Consider the following 15,198-nt stretch of genomic DNA (forward strand, 5'->3'; position numbering starts at 1 on the left):
TTGCACGAGATGTAATTATTAGAATAAATTGTTCTTGTGTTTCAATGATTCTAAGATGTGTTTGAATATGAAAACAGAAACGAAGAGAATGAAAACTGAACCAAATAAATCTTAATTATAGTTTACTAAATGAATAAAAAAAAAATCAAGGCTAATTTGTTGAGAATTTATAGTCAAAGACATACAATGGTGCTCAAAAGTATGATGCAAATGTACTTTTTAACTTTTGAGCATTATATATATAATTACTTTTGTGGCTTCGATCGATCGTATGGAGTATTTTTTTGTAACTCTTGCTAGCAATCGTATACTTAATTTTAATTATACGACTGAACTAAGTATTGGTATTAGATCGGTTTTGACATGGTGGGTTTAAATTCAAAGAATATATCAAAATTATCAAAGTTCCTATATTTTGTCATCAATATTATAGTTTATGGAAAAATCAAGATTTAATTCTAGTATATGAGTTAACGGCCAATTAGCCTTTCAATTGTAGAAACTATATAATTACTCAACTCATTTTGCAAGTTAGAAATCTTATGGACAAATAACTTCGTAGTAGTTCGAATCTTCTCATCTTTAGCAAAGCCATTCAAAAGTAATTCATAGTATTATATAACTAGTTGGTACTTAACAAAATGTGGTAGTATAATTTAAATGCAGTGTTAAAATCCTTTTATCTCATATTTTTAGGACATAAAATAAACTTTATCAAACCAAAACGTCTCATAATATTGATTCGCACACCAACTCAATTATCTATTTTTCAAAACAAGATATGAAAAATAATTATATTTTCACCATTTTCCTTCAAATATATTACAAGAAAATGAGACCAGTCAACGAGGCACACGTGGGTGTAGCATGTGGAGGGTATCACCAGGAAAGAAGGATTCGGATTTTGAGTGGGCCAGCTTTTGTTCCACATTCGTGTGAAATTCGGGCCGGGCCTACAGATATTTGGGCCATGTGCAGTGCATAGCTGGCCCATGTGATTTTATTATTGACAACCTAACTACACAATCTTTACTTCAAATCCCACCTTTAATTACTTCATTAATCATTTCTTCACAACTTTAGGTTGCTTACCACGTGCAATGTTCCCAACTCTTTTTCTTGACTATTTTGCCCTTATATAATCCAACTAGTATTATTTGTCTATATTATTATTATTATTATTATTATTATTATACTTGACTTAAAATATTCTGATTCTCCTTTCAGATCCATGAAAATATGTGTAATGTTGTATATGCAATTTAAAGTAGTATATAATATATGTAGTATTATATTATAGGTATGATTGTGGGAATGATTAACATGAGTATATAGGAGCATATTAATTTAATTAGTGGGTCATTATCGTTTTTATGAGAATATTATGATTGCTTCGAACTACCTAATGATTTCCTTGTCCAAATGATGAGAGGCTATCCACCTTTAATATTTTTTTCTGTACTTTTCTTGATTCTTTCTTATTTTTTATGATGATTTGGAATGAAATTTGTGCTGTTATTTTTCTTTCCTGAAATAATTATTATATAGTTTCATGGAAGTTACTGATTTTATTGTTTAAAATTGTAGAGAATCTATAGCCTATCTTGAAATGATTTATTATTTTGAGTTCATTATATAGCTTCATGAAAGTTAATTGTGTATTGTGTATGATGTGTGATGGAACCATGTCCCTATGTGAATTTTATTTCTAAAGTCGGAATTTAAATTGCACAAGGGTTAAGTGACATGCTCGATTACATTTTTATGACTGATTACTTTGTGGTGTAAGAAGTGGTATTGAAGTAATGGGCCAAATACTATTATCATTAACTCTTGAAATTTGATTTTTGGGTCTTTCAATATTTGGGCCACTTAACCAAATGTCTACAATACGGTAGTGTATTGAGAGTTGCAGACACCAATAAAAAAGAGAGAAAATATAGTAACATCAGAAATGTCAAGTGTTGCAGACATGATTAACATCTTCAAAATGTTAAATCCCATACAAAACTGCAGTCAGAGTGTCGACATGGTCTCTTCGCGAAAGTCTCGGTAACAAGAGCAAAGAATACAAGAGGAATTTGCATACCGATATTAGACAAAGTTTGCAATTCTGATTAAGGCTGATGATGTACAAAGCCATTGGTCTCCCATTGCTGGGGAAGTTTAAACAACAAATTGCCTAAGATTGGTTCCGGCACTGTTGGAGGTTTCGGTTTTGGTGGAATATTCTGGTCGCCGTTAAACACCCCAGCTTCAGGCAACTTTCCATCTTTTAGTTGCTGCTGGAGGACATCCGGCAACAAATCAACACTTTGGTCCTGCAAAGGGAAAGCAAAAAATGGTTACATTGAGAATTGGAAAACAATAATACAACCACCGAGTCCATGGGGACAACTTTCCAGTTCCACCTGTGTAAGCTATTGGACACGCGCAAGACCAAAGGGAGAAGCATATGATAAGAGGTGAACGAGTATGAAACAGGAAAAAATGCTGCTCCATCAGAATAGACGAGCTATTGTGAGAATTAATAAAAATAATAAAATGAAACAGACTTGAGAGTTGAAGCCACCTATCCTACCCAGCAAATATTGTTAGCCTAACTAAGATATGTTCTCTGAGATCCAAATATGAGATGGATGGACATCTCAAAGTTTGTTGAATCTAGGTAAGTATGTATAGATTATGAATTCTTGGAAATGGTTCACTAATAACTGTTTTTAGAGATCACATTTTTTAATTTTCATGTAAGCATTTTAACCTAAAACAGTGCTTCTAATATTTGGTAATGCGACTCTTTTCATCATTTTGTCCGAGCAGAAGCATAGGTTTAAGTAGGTAATAATCCAGGTCAAAATAAGCAGATATAGTCAAACCACATCTAGAAATCGATGGATTATGCAAACCAATTATAGGAATCTTTTCTTCTATTGTTCTAAATCTGCTATTAACCAGACTATGTTAAAGGTTGAGATAGATCCATAAAAGTAAAATCAATGCCATAGAATGCCCCCAGTGTCTCCTGAGAAGGCAAGGCCGTGCTTAACAATGTTTATGCTGCATCTAACCCTGACTAGGCTCCTATCAGGCACTAAGTCTACCATCTAACTACATAGTACCTACCAGTACCACCTTTTACAATATTTAGTAATTTAATATTTATAATAATTGTGAAAGGTTCTTGGTGATTATTAACCTCTACATCAATCAGAAGTAGTAGCAAATTGACTATTTGGCATATCATAACCAAAAGACAGATAAAAAAAAGTTCTAGAAACCTTCAGTTATCAATCAGATACCAGTCCTAGCTGATTATCTGTTTCCAAATAAATTCCATGACATGTGATGGAGCAATGGAGCATTTCTGTTCAAGTAAACCAATTGCAGTTTTTTTTCTGCTACAACAGATATCATTTTGTACTATTAAAGGAGTTATATAATAAAGAGAACTTACAACCAATGTCTTCCTCCAATGATTCAATAATTTTATTTTGTAAGCCATTTCTTCATTCTGATGCTTTGAGATGAAATCTTCCTCCAAAGTCTGAAGTTTAGAGTGCACTTGGTAGGCTTCAACATATCGATATCTCTGCAACATGTAATAATGAAACTCATGAGTGATTGTTAATTACTTCATGAAAAGACTTCATAATGGCAGGAAAAGATCGGAAATAGACCCAATAAGAGTCTTCGACACTCAAGATCTAATGACTGAATAAACTAATGAACACAAACCAATGAACATAATTCTTTGGAAAATAAACCATGCAATCAATGTTTCTAAATGCAGGCTAGGGGAGTGAGGGGCCTAGCTGCCCTTCCTGGCAGACAAAGCACCCACCTAGACAGCGCAGGAGTAGCGCCTGAATCTTCCTTTATTTTCTTAGCAAAAACTCTATTTTGGCCTTCATCTTTTAACATTTTCCTAAACTATCTTTATGTTGAGCATCAATCCCATGTTTTAATCTTTAACCTCCAAATGAAGACTATCATAGTTAAAACATCAACATGGCTTGAGAATAGATTATTGAAGATATAAGCATTCAACCCATGAAATGCGTAAGTCAAACTTATCTTAATTGATACAGGAAACTTATTTTTATAAAAAAAAGAACTAAAAGCCTTGTCCCTTATAGCATAACTCAATACATTACTTGTTCAAAACAGGCAAGGGAAATGCAATTGCACTATATTTGACTACTAACTTCAAATCTATAAATCAACACGATTCAACATGATTTAGTTTGATTTTGCTTCAGCCTTACGCCATTTTGGAATGTTTCAACTAGCTTCTCAGTGCCAAATAAACCATACTTTCTCAGCTCAGCTTGCGGCAAAGCATCATGGCAATCAGAATTCCAATCCAAAACTCCAAACAGATTGTGTTATTTTAAAAATAATCCGAATACCAGATGACTATGTTGTAAAACATTTAACATTATATTTAAGAAAAAAAGAGCATAAAGAAGTAACTGTTTGATTGGAAGGTAACTGGAGCACTGCATTTAAGGTATGGACTTAACAGAAAAGTAGAGGGAATAGAGGTAGAAGCATTCTCCAGGAGGTTGGGCAAAGCCATTGCAGTATTATTTTCAATCCCTTCAAACAGGGAGTAGCAAGAGAATTTTAAATTTTAAATCAGGAGTGCCACCCCTTTCTTTTGAATATTTTGCCATGCCAAATAAAGAAAATACACCACCTTTATTCAGATGCAAAACAAGACTGGTGGTTAGAAGGAAACGACTAAATCACTTTTCTTCCTGTTCACCATCAGTACCAGACATTGGTCTAAGACAGATTCTAAGGGTGGGTCATCTAGGTGCATATATAATACTATCAAACTCTTCTTTCATCATCGGGATTTTCTATGTAAATTGCTTTAAGCCTTAATTTATTATCTTATGCACCAATTATTCTAGAGAACATTACAAAGTTAACTAATGAGCAAAAGGAACGTCAGCTAAAGGAAAGTGAAAATATATTAGGTAGAAGGTAAGACTCTTATGACAATCATTTTTGAATGATTTTAGATTGCCCCACAGCTCCACAGAGATGTGTGCAGGTCTGAGACTGGAGAAACCATGCCATATACCTGATGACTTAACTGTTTTAAACTCTCATATCAAACTTTTCAATGCGGAGAGTGTCAAACAAATAAATAACTAATTGATGGATAGGTCGTGCCTCATGTACAAGAAATTAAAATACAGACTTAGTAAACATAGGCTTTTTCAGAATAAATTTTCAAGTACTGAAACCAAGGAGGACTCCTTATATAATGAGTTGAGCATAGGTTTTATGGATACTCAGTAAGAACTACTGGTATTATCAATCACAAGTAAGGATAGGAATAATGAACGATAGAATGCAAAGATCAAAACACTGGAAGTTTTGATTCTGTAGAAACTACTCTGTTGTCTTTTAATGGTGACTGCTGCCGATATAATTACCAAGATAAGCTAACAGAGACTAATAGAAACTGCAACTACAAAGTCAACGATAAACAAGCACAAGTACCTGTAGATGGAAAACCACAAGAAGGCTTCCCATGGTTGATGTAGGGTCATTTTGTGCTACATCAAACATGCATTTATGAAGATATCTCTCCTCGTCGGCATTCCAAGGCAACTCAATCATTCGATCCACTAAGTTCCTTTTAATGCAAAGGCAGCAAATCTCAGAGACCAAAATCTCCAACCACATTAGCCAATTGTTAAGCTGTTCATTTGCTTCATCATAAGCATCTTTCAGTTTCTTATCCTTGACTTTCGTACAAATCATCCTCTGGTACATGAATGCCTCAGTCAGAAGTCCACACTCTACCCGGACCCGAACAGCAGTGACAGCTTCGCCAACTGAAACTAACGTTGCTCCCCCATCTCGCCCTGACCACCTCAGTACCATTAGAGCTGCATCAGGATTCTGTCTCTCTAACAGTGCCTGTGCAACCTTAGGATGGATATGTGGGCCTGCAATTTCAGGAAGGAGACGGCATGCTTCCTAGAAATACAAGTTGTGAAAACAATTAGTAAAACGTGAATATATCAAAGTAGCAAAAGACACAAACATGAAGCACAGTGATTGTGAAAATATCAGCCACAGAAATCTACTTCAACTAGGCATTTCATCATTTAGGATCCAATGGATAGGTTAGGAATCAATCTAGAACTTGAAAGATGAAAACTATGAGTTTAAGCCCCCAGCTGTTGAAACTGTCAGTCTAAGACTACCATGTAGTTTTGAAAAAAATACTATGATAATGTGTTCTTTAATAAATTAAATAGATAAATAATTAAGCATTCCCATTGCAAATTAATATAGAATATATGGTCTTTTGAGTCTGTAACTTATGGGTTTAAACGTTCAGTTTCTAAATTTATACTAGTTTTTAGTATCATTTAGGTTAGCTACTTTTAGACCTTGAATTGATAAAGCTCTTAAACTAAAAATTGTTTTGCTTGCAAATTTTTATGTAACTAAATGTTTGGCCTAGGAAATGCTTTTATTATTTCGATTTTCGAGGGGCAACAGAACTGTTTAATGGTAATACTAGCCAATGCTTCTTGTATTTCACAAATAACATGCTTTCTAGCTACAATGATTGACATCAAAGGTCTACCATATTTATATCTTTTCTTCACTGTTCTTTCTTTTCAAACAAGGTACATATAAAAACAAATTATTTCTATGATGCGCTCAGTAAATTTAGTACTGTGGTACATGCTAAAAAAGTGATAATCAGGTAAGTAAAAGCCATAGGGTCACTGTTATACAATGGTCATTCTAAACATGAGAACCAAAGCAAAATATTCAAACTAGCAGATAATTGCTTGAAGGACAACAAGCATATAGTCAAAAACAACGAATGACAGAACCAGAAAAGAACATGATAGAAATGGCAGACACACATTCAAACATATTCAGCACAAACCACAAAAAATAGCACATTCATCCACAATATTGCCTCAACTGTTCTGATGGTGAAACATCATCAGGTAATTCAGGTCTTCCTACATACTCCATTTCAGTAGCTGACTAGAGAAAATAATAAAACCTAAAGAGACTTTTAAGATAACTGTCTACCTCTAAAGCTTCATCAGTGTGGTCATCCAAAAGATAGAAGACAAAAGATTCCAGCAATGAGTGCCTGGTTATACAAAATGTGACGGCAAAATCATCAACAATGTCTCTCCACTTATCTTCAGGGATTGTCCAGTGCCGATCAAAGAGAAAATATAAGAACTGCAAAACAGGTTAAGGAATGCCACAAGTGTACTTATGTGAAATAAAGAGAAATCTAATGAAGTTGTCTTCAATTTTTCACTTCGTGCAAAAAGTAATTTATAACTGAGGAATGATTTAAACAAGCTGGATTGAATTTAATAGGATACAATAGCTTGCTTGGCAACCACCAAACTAGAATTTCCTTGTAGAAAGAGCAAGTCGACAGCAACTCGGAGACTTTCAAAAGGGTAGCATCCTGCCAATCCCTGTAACTTGGATTGAAAAACTAAATTTCCCACACTAGCCAGCAATGATGAAATTGCTAATTCCCCTTCACCTTGTTGACCGTATCCTTCATCCGTCTCAAGGTTTGAAAGTGCATCTTCAATAAAGAGGCTAGACGTACTTTGTTCACCAGACCCCAAGATACCAGCAACTGAATCAGGCCATGCTCGGTAAATTGCTGCAGATTTCCTTTCACGAACAGATGAACTCCATGATGCAAAATCAGAAAATCTAAATCTCACATTTTCCAAAAATTGATGTCTAATGCACCAAGCCATGATCTCCAAGTGCTGTAAATTGATACAGGCAATTATTGTTAAAATCTCAGTTAGGAAGACTGGAAGACATGATTCAGCAAGACCGGCATTCAAAATTAAAAATCTTAAATCACACAGAATCATGCATCTTGTTAGGTTTATTCAGAAAATAGTTTGTTAAAGAAATTTAGCTGTGTAGCACAAGTATTAAAGCAAACATAAACAGCCTTGGTATTACAAACCATTGTGAAAATTTAGGTATACAATTAACAAAATGGCCAAGAAACCAGACAAGATGCAACAGAAATATCTATGCCCGTGACTTTCTATACTGTATTGACACTAATATACATATAATCTTCTAAACAGATTCTTATGGATACATAAAACAATAACTAGAAAATATAGAGCTGACAAATCAGGAAACTTTGAACTTTTACCTGTTTTGTCTTCAATATACTCTCTTGAAGATGATTAAGGTCCTGAAGCATGACTGAAATAGAGCCTCTGAATGAAGACTCCAACACTTCAAGAACATTTGACATGCCTGCTAGCTTTGAAGAAATTTTCAGGAGAGAACTTAAATGATTTTTCATCTCTGATGCTGTTTGACTATCTATTATGAATGTTAAGGTTCACTAGTACTTGTAGCATCTGTCATAATTTGTAAATAGATAAACTTTAGGATACATATTGCATTGAGTTCCTTCAAAATACTTTCGAAAGTCCGCCTGCACCAGTCTTTGACAACCTTCTCGTCAAGCAAAAGTGCAGTGACAGGATCACTTGATACAGCACTTTCATCCATGCATACATCTGTAATATCTGTATGCTTCTATTAAGGAGAAACATGGAACGAAAAAAAACTAAGGCACAGATAAAAGATAATCATCAAACCACTTTTCTTCAACTGTCAAATACTCCATTCATCCCAAAAAACTATAGCACGATTAATATATGGTGTCTCCCAGAAGTATAGAGCTTTCCTTTTCAGAACATGTCCCCACACTCTTCTTTATATTTCAACCTTCTAAACACCGTATTTACCAAAAAAAATCACACTTCATCTACCAACAATGTTCTTAAACCTTGGGTCCATCCAATGTGATATAGTGCTATGGCTTTAGAGAATGGAGACATGGAGTAACAAATAACAATTCAAAACACCTCAACTACTTACAAATCCTAAATTGTTTGTATCCATGATAAAATGAACATGGAAAACTTTTGTTTGCAAAGCCCTTAAAGATAATACTTCCAGAAAAATTATGCTACAGCGTGTACAGAAGCGAGTAAAAGCACATCCTGAAGGAAATCTACGGCAAAAGTTAGTTTCAGTGATATTGATGGGAGGAGGCAGAAATGAAGCCCTTGCACAAAAGAGGATACACATACAACAATGGAAAAAAACACATATATAACACTGAAGGATACAATGGCAAATCAAGGAAACTAGGTTGTTCTCCAAGGTGACATCGAAGAGCGAATACAAGCGTTGAACATCAGCAACAAGTTGATTCGCAGTATCCTCTTTATCTCTCAATCTATCATCAAACCTCTTAGAAATAAGACCTGCCTCAATACATTCGTAATAAAGGCGAAGGGGAAGCTCATTTCCCCCCTTTGGCAGGGACATTCGACAAATGGGGCAAACCTCACATCTTTGACTGCATTCGTCGCACAAAGCAGCATGGCCGCAGGGGTTAAGAATCCTTTGTACATTGCGGCCGCAGCTTCTCAAATCCCTAGTTGCCCTACACCGCTCTACTTTAGCCTCATTGCACAAATCGATTGGATCAATCGACGCCAAACGAACTAACGCCTTCTAAAATCAAAGCAAATAGTATCAAAGCAACCTCCAACAAGAGCAAAATAGCAACAACAAAAAAACGACATAATTCGCAAGCAAATTCAGAAGCAGAATGAAATGAATACGGGAAATACGGATACCTGGGTGCGAGATGCGGTGGGTTCGTCGAACTTCCGACCAACCATTAGTTGAGAGGGTTTGAAAGCAGCAAGAAATTGAAGGAGGTAATTAGCACAGGTAATAGGAATTCTCCCACAGTCTACTACTGCAACTGAAAGAGAGAGAGGAGAAACCCAGTGGCAGGGTTTAAAATCATAAGGAGCTCAATTTTACGCCCTAACCTTATGCTAATTTTTTATAATTGTTCTTTTTTGTTTAATTACGTACATACTTGTCTTAACTCAATTATTTTATTCAATTTACCAATTTTCTTCAATTATACACATAATTTTACCAAAATTCAAATCAATAAGATAATTAAAAAATATAAAAGTTATTATATTTGAAATTTACGAAATTTAAGTAATAATTTGACCAAATTTCATATTCCTTCTATTTTTTAAAAATAGAAATTATTTCCTTTTTAGTGTTTTTCATAAAAATAAGAACTCTTCATTTTAGAAAATGGACATCGCAACTAACACTAATTTCACTACTTTTTCTCTCTTACTTTATCAATTTTGCATTAAAATTTGCGTCGTTTTCAAATTTCTTATTTTTAGGAAATGGACGGAGTATTTTTTTTATTAGGTCAAGGGTATCCATCGGTAGGCTTGGTGACTATTCTCATGTTCATTTGTAGGCACCTCGAATGATGGTATACAACAGACCCAAGAATTTAAAGTTGTTCCACGCTTGGACAAAGATCGATCCTCTTACCGCAAGTTCTTTTACAAAATGGAGTAATAGAAATGCATTTTTTATATATATTTTTGTGTATCATACGTGATTTTAGCTGATTATAAATCAAAGTTTTATTGAAATGCATTAATTAAAAGTGACATACATTTAGCAATCAAATGATTATCTCCATTTTCAGTATCATATTTATTATTTTTTCTATGTTATTTACAATTCTGATTAATCATGACATGTATATTAAGACACAAAAATTATATACTAAAAAAATGGATAATTGGACCTTCGGGTAGCAATAAACATCTTCTGTTCCTCGATATGCTCCTCGTTGAGGCTAGACAAGTCTCAGGTCATGGCATTGATAAAACAGAGTTAGCAAGCCACCAATGAACAAAGTTAGCAAGCCACCATCATTGGTAGTACTTGAAGAGGGCATCTTGAGAAGCACTTTCGATATCTTCCCTCATTTCTTGCAGTGTCACACCTTCATCTAAGTCAGCAATACCTGATTTCCTCATGTCCTTGGGTAATATATTCTCGGAAGATGTTTTGTGCATCTTGAAGTATATTCGTTTGGCTAGACTTGATCATGCATTTGGCTTCAATATTATTGTAGATAGTCTAGAACTTCGAGATTTATGGACTGACCCTCTCGAAGTGGGCTCGAAGCATACAACTAGTATGCTTGATAGCGCCTTCAACCCATATCTCGTTACAGCAATCAAAGATATTTTTCCAAAACATTCTCCGAAGAGTAATCGTGTTCGGACTGATGATTAACTGGATAGGAGATTGAGTGGATCACTTTAAGTTTTTGTGGTCCGCCCGCTCCAATTTTTAAATCAATAAATTCGAAAAAATTGGACGAGCCACAATTGGCTCACTCTTCTTGCATCATCGCGGAGCTGGCACATGGGTTGCCCGTCGCAGCTCTATGCTTAACAACTACACATGCGGCAGTAAAATTTTAGCAACGTTGCGTATGCTCTTACCATATACTATATTATTGTAAAAGTGAAATGATACAAGTAAAAGACGACCCAAAATTCTAAAATGGGACGTGTGTAATCGCAAACCGATGAAATAGCCAGTGGAGTATATTAAATTCTTATTAAAGCGCCTATTGTTTTATTTCATAATTTGCATTTAAGCAAACATATCATTACCTATTTAGAGTAGAGTTTGTTTCTTCTATGTTCTTTTGCTCGATCCATCATCAATCATCTTTACTCCATTACTCTTATCAGATTATATGACCGCGACTACACAATATGAAAGTCAAATTTAAGTAGCTCAAACTTTGGTGCGATTTGGATTTTCATGGACCCAAAAATAAGTAAATGAAACTACAAATAGGTGGGATTTGGATTACCTCAAATTCAATTTGACCTCATCCAAACGCAATGAATTAGTCAACTTTTATAATCAAACCCACACCATACGTATTGTTCATATTGAAACATGTCTTTCCAAAGCATTTTTTTGACTATTCTCCTTCTGCACAAAGCAACATTTTTCTCTTTTATTTGTAGACAAAACTCAAATCTTTACATATCAAATACATTTAACACATTATAATTATGCACATTTATGTTCCAAGCTAAGACAATCAGAAGCTGTGAAAGATTCAATAATTTGAAAAACAAGTCTTCTGGTGTCTACAAAGTTGAGGCTGAGTTAATCCTTCCTAAAACACACTTATTATGACAACCTAACAAATAAAATTATAACTTAACCAAACCACTCTAAACACTATCATCTTCTTCTATTAACAAAGAGACCTTCAAAGTGATCCCACTTCACAATCAACATGTTCTTTTTTCACCATTCTAGAGGGCATGGATTGGATTGTGACTATTAGAGTTCATGCCTGAAGTGCCAGAAGCTGGATTTGCCTGAAACGCAGACGGCCTCGTTGAGCCTTCGACGAGTTTAAGCGAGAGGGCTGACGGGCCACCATCGCCGATGGATTCTCCTAAGCTCAGACTGGACATGCCGACGAGCTCGTCGACGTTGATGGGGCTCTTCGAATGGACAGCAGTCGGCTTCACCACTTCATGGGTTTCGGCTTTGATAGGCTCGGTAGTGTATCCTGGCCAAAACTGGATGGGTGCCGGGAAGAGTGGAGCAACATAAGCAGGATACATGACGGGGTAAGGATATTGGGAGCCCTCCAGGTTTGTCAGAGCAGTGTCCCCGTCGTTGGAGTTTGCAGATTCCAGGGACTCACATTCTTCATCCATAGCAGTAGGTGCTGCTGCTGGAGTGCTGCTTTGTGTCTCAGCTTGAGAAGGGTTCACGGGGAGAAAATCCCTTGACACCAGAGTATTATCGGCTGCTTCCTAATTGAAAGATATGTTGCAACAAGTTTATAAGTTGCCCAAAACTTTATAAACCTTAACAGCATAATTCAACCACAAAACTAGCCCTACTATGTGTGTATTTGTCCAAGCACATTTCATTGAGAAATATTTATCCACAATCATTGATGGCTTTTTGCAGAGCTCGAAATGGTCTATCTAATCAGATCGATAATTTTTTCGGATAAGTGGAGCCATCTGTTCCATAGGCATACATCTTGTTTTGCAGATAGCTAAATGTCAATGAGGACTTACTAAATTTGTAAATATACACATAGAGCTAAGAAAGAAGGAGGCTTACTTCATCGACAACAATATCAAATAGGCTTGAGCGTCTTTTCCTCCTAGACATATTACTTTGTCTGATGAAGTACTTTTGGGCATGGCTAGCAACCTGAGTAGGAGTTCTAGTCATAACATAGTTCCGTGCAATGCCACGCCAATCACCTTTGCCGAGCTTTTGCAAGCCAAGCAGAAATAACTTATGTTCGTCTTCTGTCCATGGCACTCCTGGAAAATAAAAATACAATTACATTGAAGTAAATTCACACTCAATAAATGTCAACTGAAATACAAAAGGCAAAGGAAAAGGAAAAGACCATTTAGAAAAGCAATGAGCAAAGCATAATGGTGGAATTTTTAAATAGAACAAACTTCTTGAATGGCAATAACTAGTGTTAAACACTTCCAAACTGAAATTTGATCATGGACATAGCCCGAATTCAGCATCTCTTTGAAACCCCAACCCTAAAAACCTCACCTGCATTGCCCAGTTGCCATCTCTTTTGAGAGTATAAGCATCAAACTTGCAACTTCTAATCATGTGACTCGACCGCTGTTTTTACAGAGATTTTGACAACCTTAGTTCTGCATATAATCATTTTCAGCATCTATGTTTTTTTCCTTATTTGAAGCAGCCATCATGGACACTCAAAATAGACACGGATTTGCAGGTTAAAATAGCCACGGATTTGCAGGAACGGTTAAGACAGTGAAATTTAACGAATAACGAATATGTCGTACCGTGCTTACCAGAAAAACCAGAGTGTTTTCCCCACCAATAATCACACTTACCAAGCCTAACAACGTCATATGTACGACAATCGCACAACACATCATCTTATTCAATTCTCTATAGAAATGTAAGAAAAAAGAACATGAAAAAACTAGTCATTATTATATTTTCTCCGCCTATTTCAGTCTTTTTCAAGCACTTCGCAAGTTTCCACATAATCCAAACCCACACAGATACCATACGTATACACGAGAGCGCAATTAGTTCCTAAACGTAAGCAAAAATCACGTTAGATGATGACAAAAACAGCCACTTTAGTTCAGATTCCCAAACCATTCTCCCCGGGGCGCAACCAAACAGTTGAATTCAGAAACCTAAATAGCCTAATAATAGCACAGCAGAAGCACACAATCGGATTGATCAACAGACATGTTATATGAAAGCACATGCAACAGAAACACCCAAAATTGCATATACAAATCAGCAAATTAACATGGATAGATGCAAATTAGGTACCCCAAGCATCCTTTTCCGTTTTCCTCAAATATACCAACAAAGAGGAAATTCAATCTTACACCAACCAACCCTTATCCAAACTCTCCAACAGCCTACACTAAAACCATACGCTTACAAAAACATCCAAAACGATCGATTACAACAACACATCATCCATTTCTGGCAGTAACCTCGATTTTCAATTTTATCCAAAATCAATAGTAAATCCCCAAATCAGTCAGATCCACACACAAATTACAACAGCAAAATCACCAAACCGAATAGAATCAAACTTCAATAACTAAAATAAACATTAAAAATGAAACCTTTCTTCCTCTCGCGGCTGGAGGAAGACCCAGCGACGAAGTCTTCAGACGCGTAGCCCTCGGCGGCGGCGGAGCCAGCAGAGGGGTGGTCGGGCGTGTCCGCCGGAGAGTCAAGAGCAGCGCCGCTTAGCGGCGTGGCGCTTCCACTTCCACTCCCGCCGCCGCCCATGTAATGGGTCAAGTTGCCCATACTCGCGCTCTTCCGAATCGAGCCATCGATCAATCGGACTCCGAACAGCTTCACCCCTCGATTCGGGCACGTGCGGGAATTGTGGCCGTTGTGGCTGCAATGCGAGCACCTCCTCGTCATTGCCGAAGCAGCGATGCAAACGGGAGGAGCTCGATTTGGTACAAACCGGATCGTTGATTTAAATTAAAAATAAAAAAAATTCTAAGATCCGATAGAAAATGGGATTTGTTGGCTATGTGAGTACACCGAGCTCTGGTGTGTGTGGATGCAGATATAGATATAGAGAGAGAGGGGCTGATCCAAAGAGGGAGACTCGGGAGTGAAAAGGAGAGAGAGGTTGTCTGTGGGTGAGTTTGCGTGTAATAGTTTTATGGGTAA

General features: G+C 36.2%; 2 protein-coding genes across 3 annotated transcripts; both read right to left on the bottom strand.

The window, feature by feature from the left end:
- Window positions 1-1,922: 1,922 nt before the first annotated feature.
- On the bottom strand, window positions 1,923-9,882 carry LOC125196554 (E3 ubiquitin-protein ligase HOS1). Of its 2 annotated transcripts, none has more exons than XM_048095117.1 (9): window positions 9,717-9,882; window positions 9,201-9,588; window positions 8,457-8,591; window positions 8,207-8,382; window positions 7,392-7,799; window positions 7,084-7,242; window positions 5,518-6,000; window positions 3,455-3,589; window positions 1,923-2,321 (listed from the first exon to the last, which is right to left on the bottom strand). In XM_048095117.1, exons 1-9 carry the CDS (start codon window positions 9,759-9,761, stop codon window positions 2,118-2,120), a joined length of 2,133 nt encoding a protein of 710 aa, XP_047951074.1. In that variant the 5' UTR covers window positions 9,762-9,882; the 3' UTR covers window positions 1,923-2,117. The 2 variants fall into 2 exon arrangements, with proteins under 2 accessions (XP_047951074.1, XP_047951073.1); XM_048095116.1 differs by having other exon boundaries at window positions 9,201-9,591.
- A 2,166-nt stretch (window positions 9,883-12,048) lies between these two features.
- Window positions 12,049-15,198, bottom strand: LOC125196558 (transcription factor MYBS3-like). Its single transcript, XM_048095121.1, has 3 exons — window positions 14,631-15,198; window positions 13,096-13,304; window positions 12,049-12,776 (listed from the first exon to the last, which is right to left on the bottom strand). Exons 1-3 carry the CDS (start codon window positions 14,938-14,940, stop codon window positions 12,264-12,266), a joined length of 1,032 nt encoding a protein of 343 aa, XP_047951078.1. The 5' UTR covers window positions 14,941-15,198; the 3' UTR covers window positions 12,049-12,263.

The sequence above is a fragment of the Salvia hispanica genome, chromosome 6, assembly GCF_023119035.1.
Source record: "Salvia hispanica cultivar TCC Black 2014 chromosome 6, UniMelb_Shisp_WGS_1.0, whole genome shotgun sequence".
In the NCBI taxonomy this organism is placed as follows: domain Eukaryota; kingdom Viridiplantae; phylum Streptophyta; class Magnoliopsida; order Lamiales; family Lamiaceae; genus Salvia; species Salvia hispanica.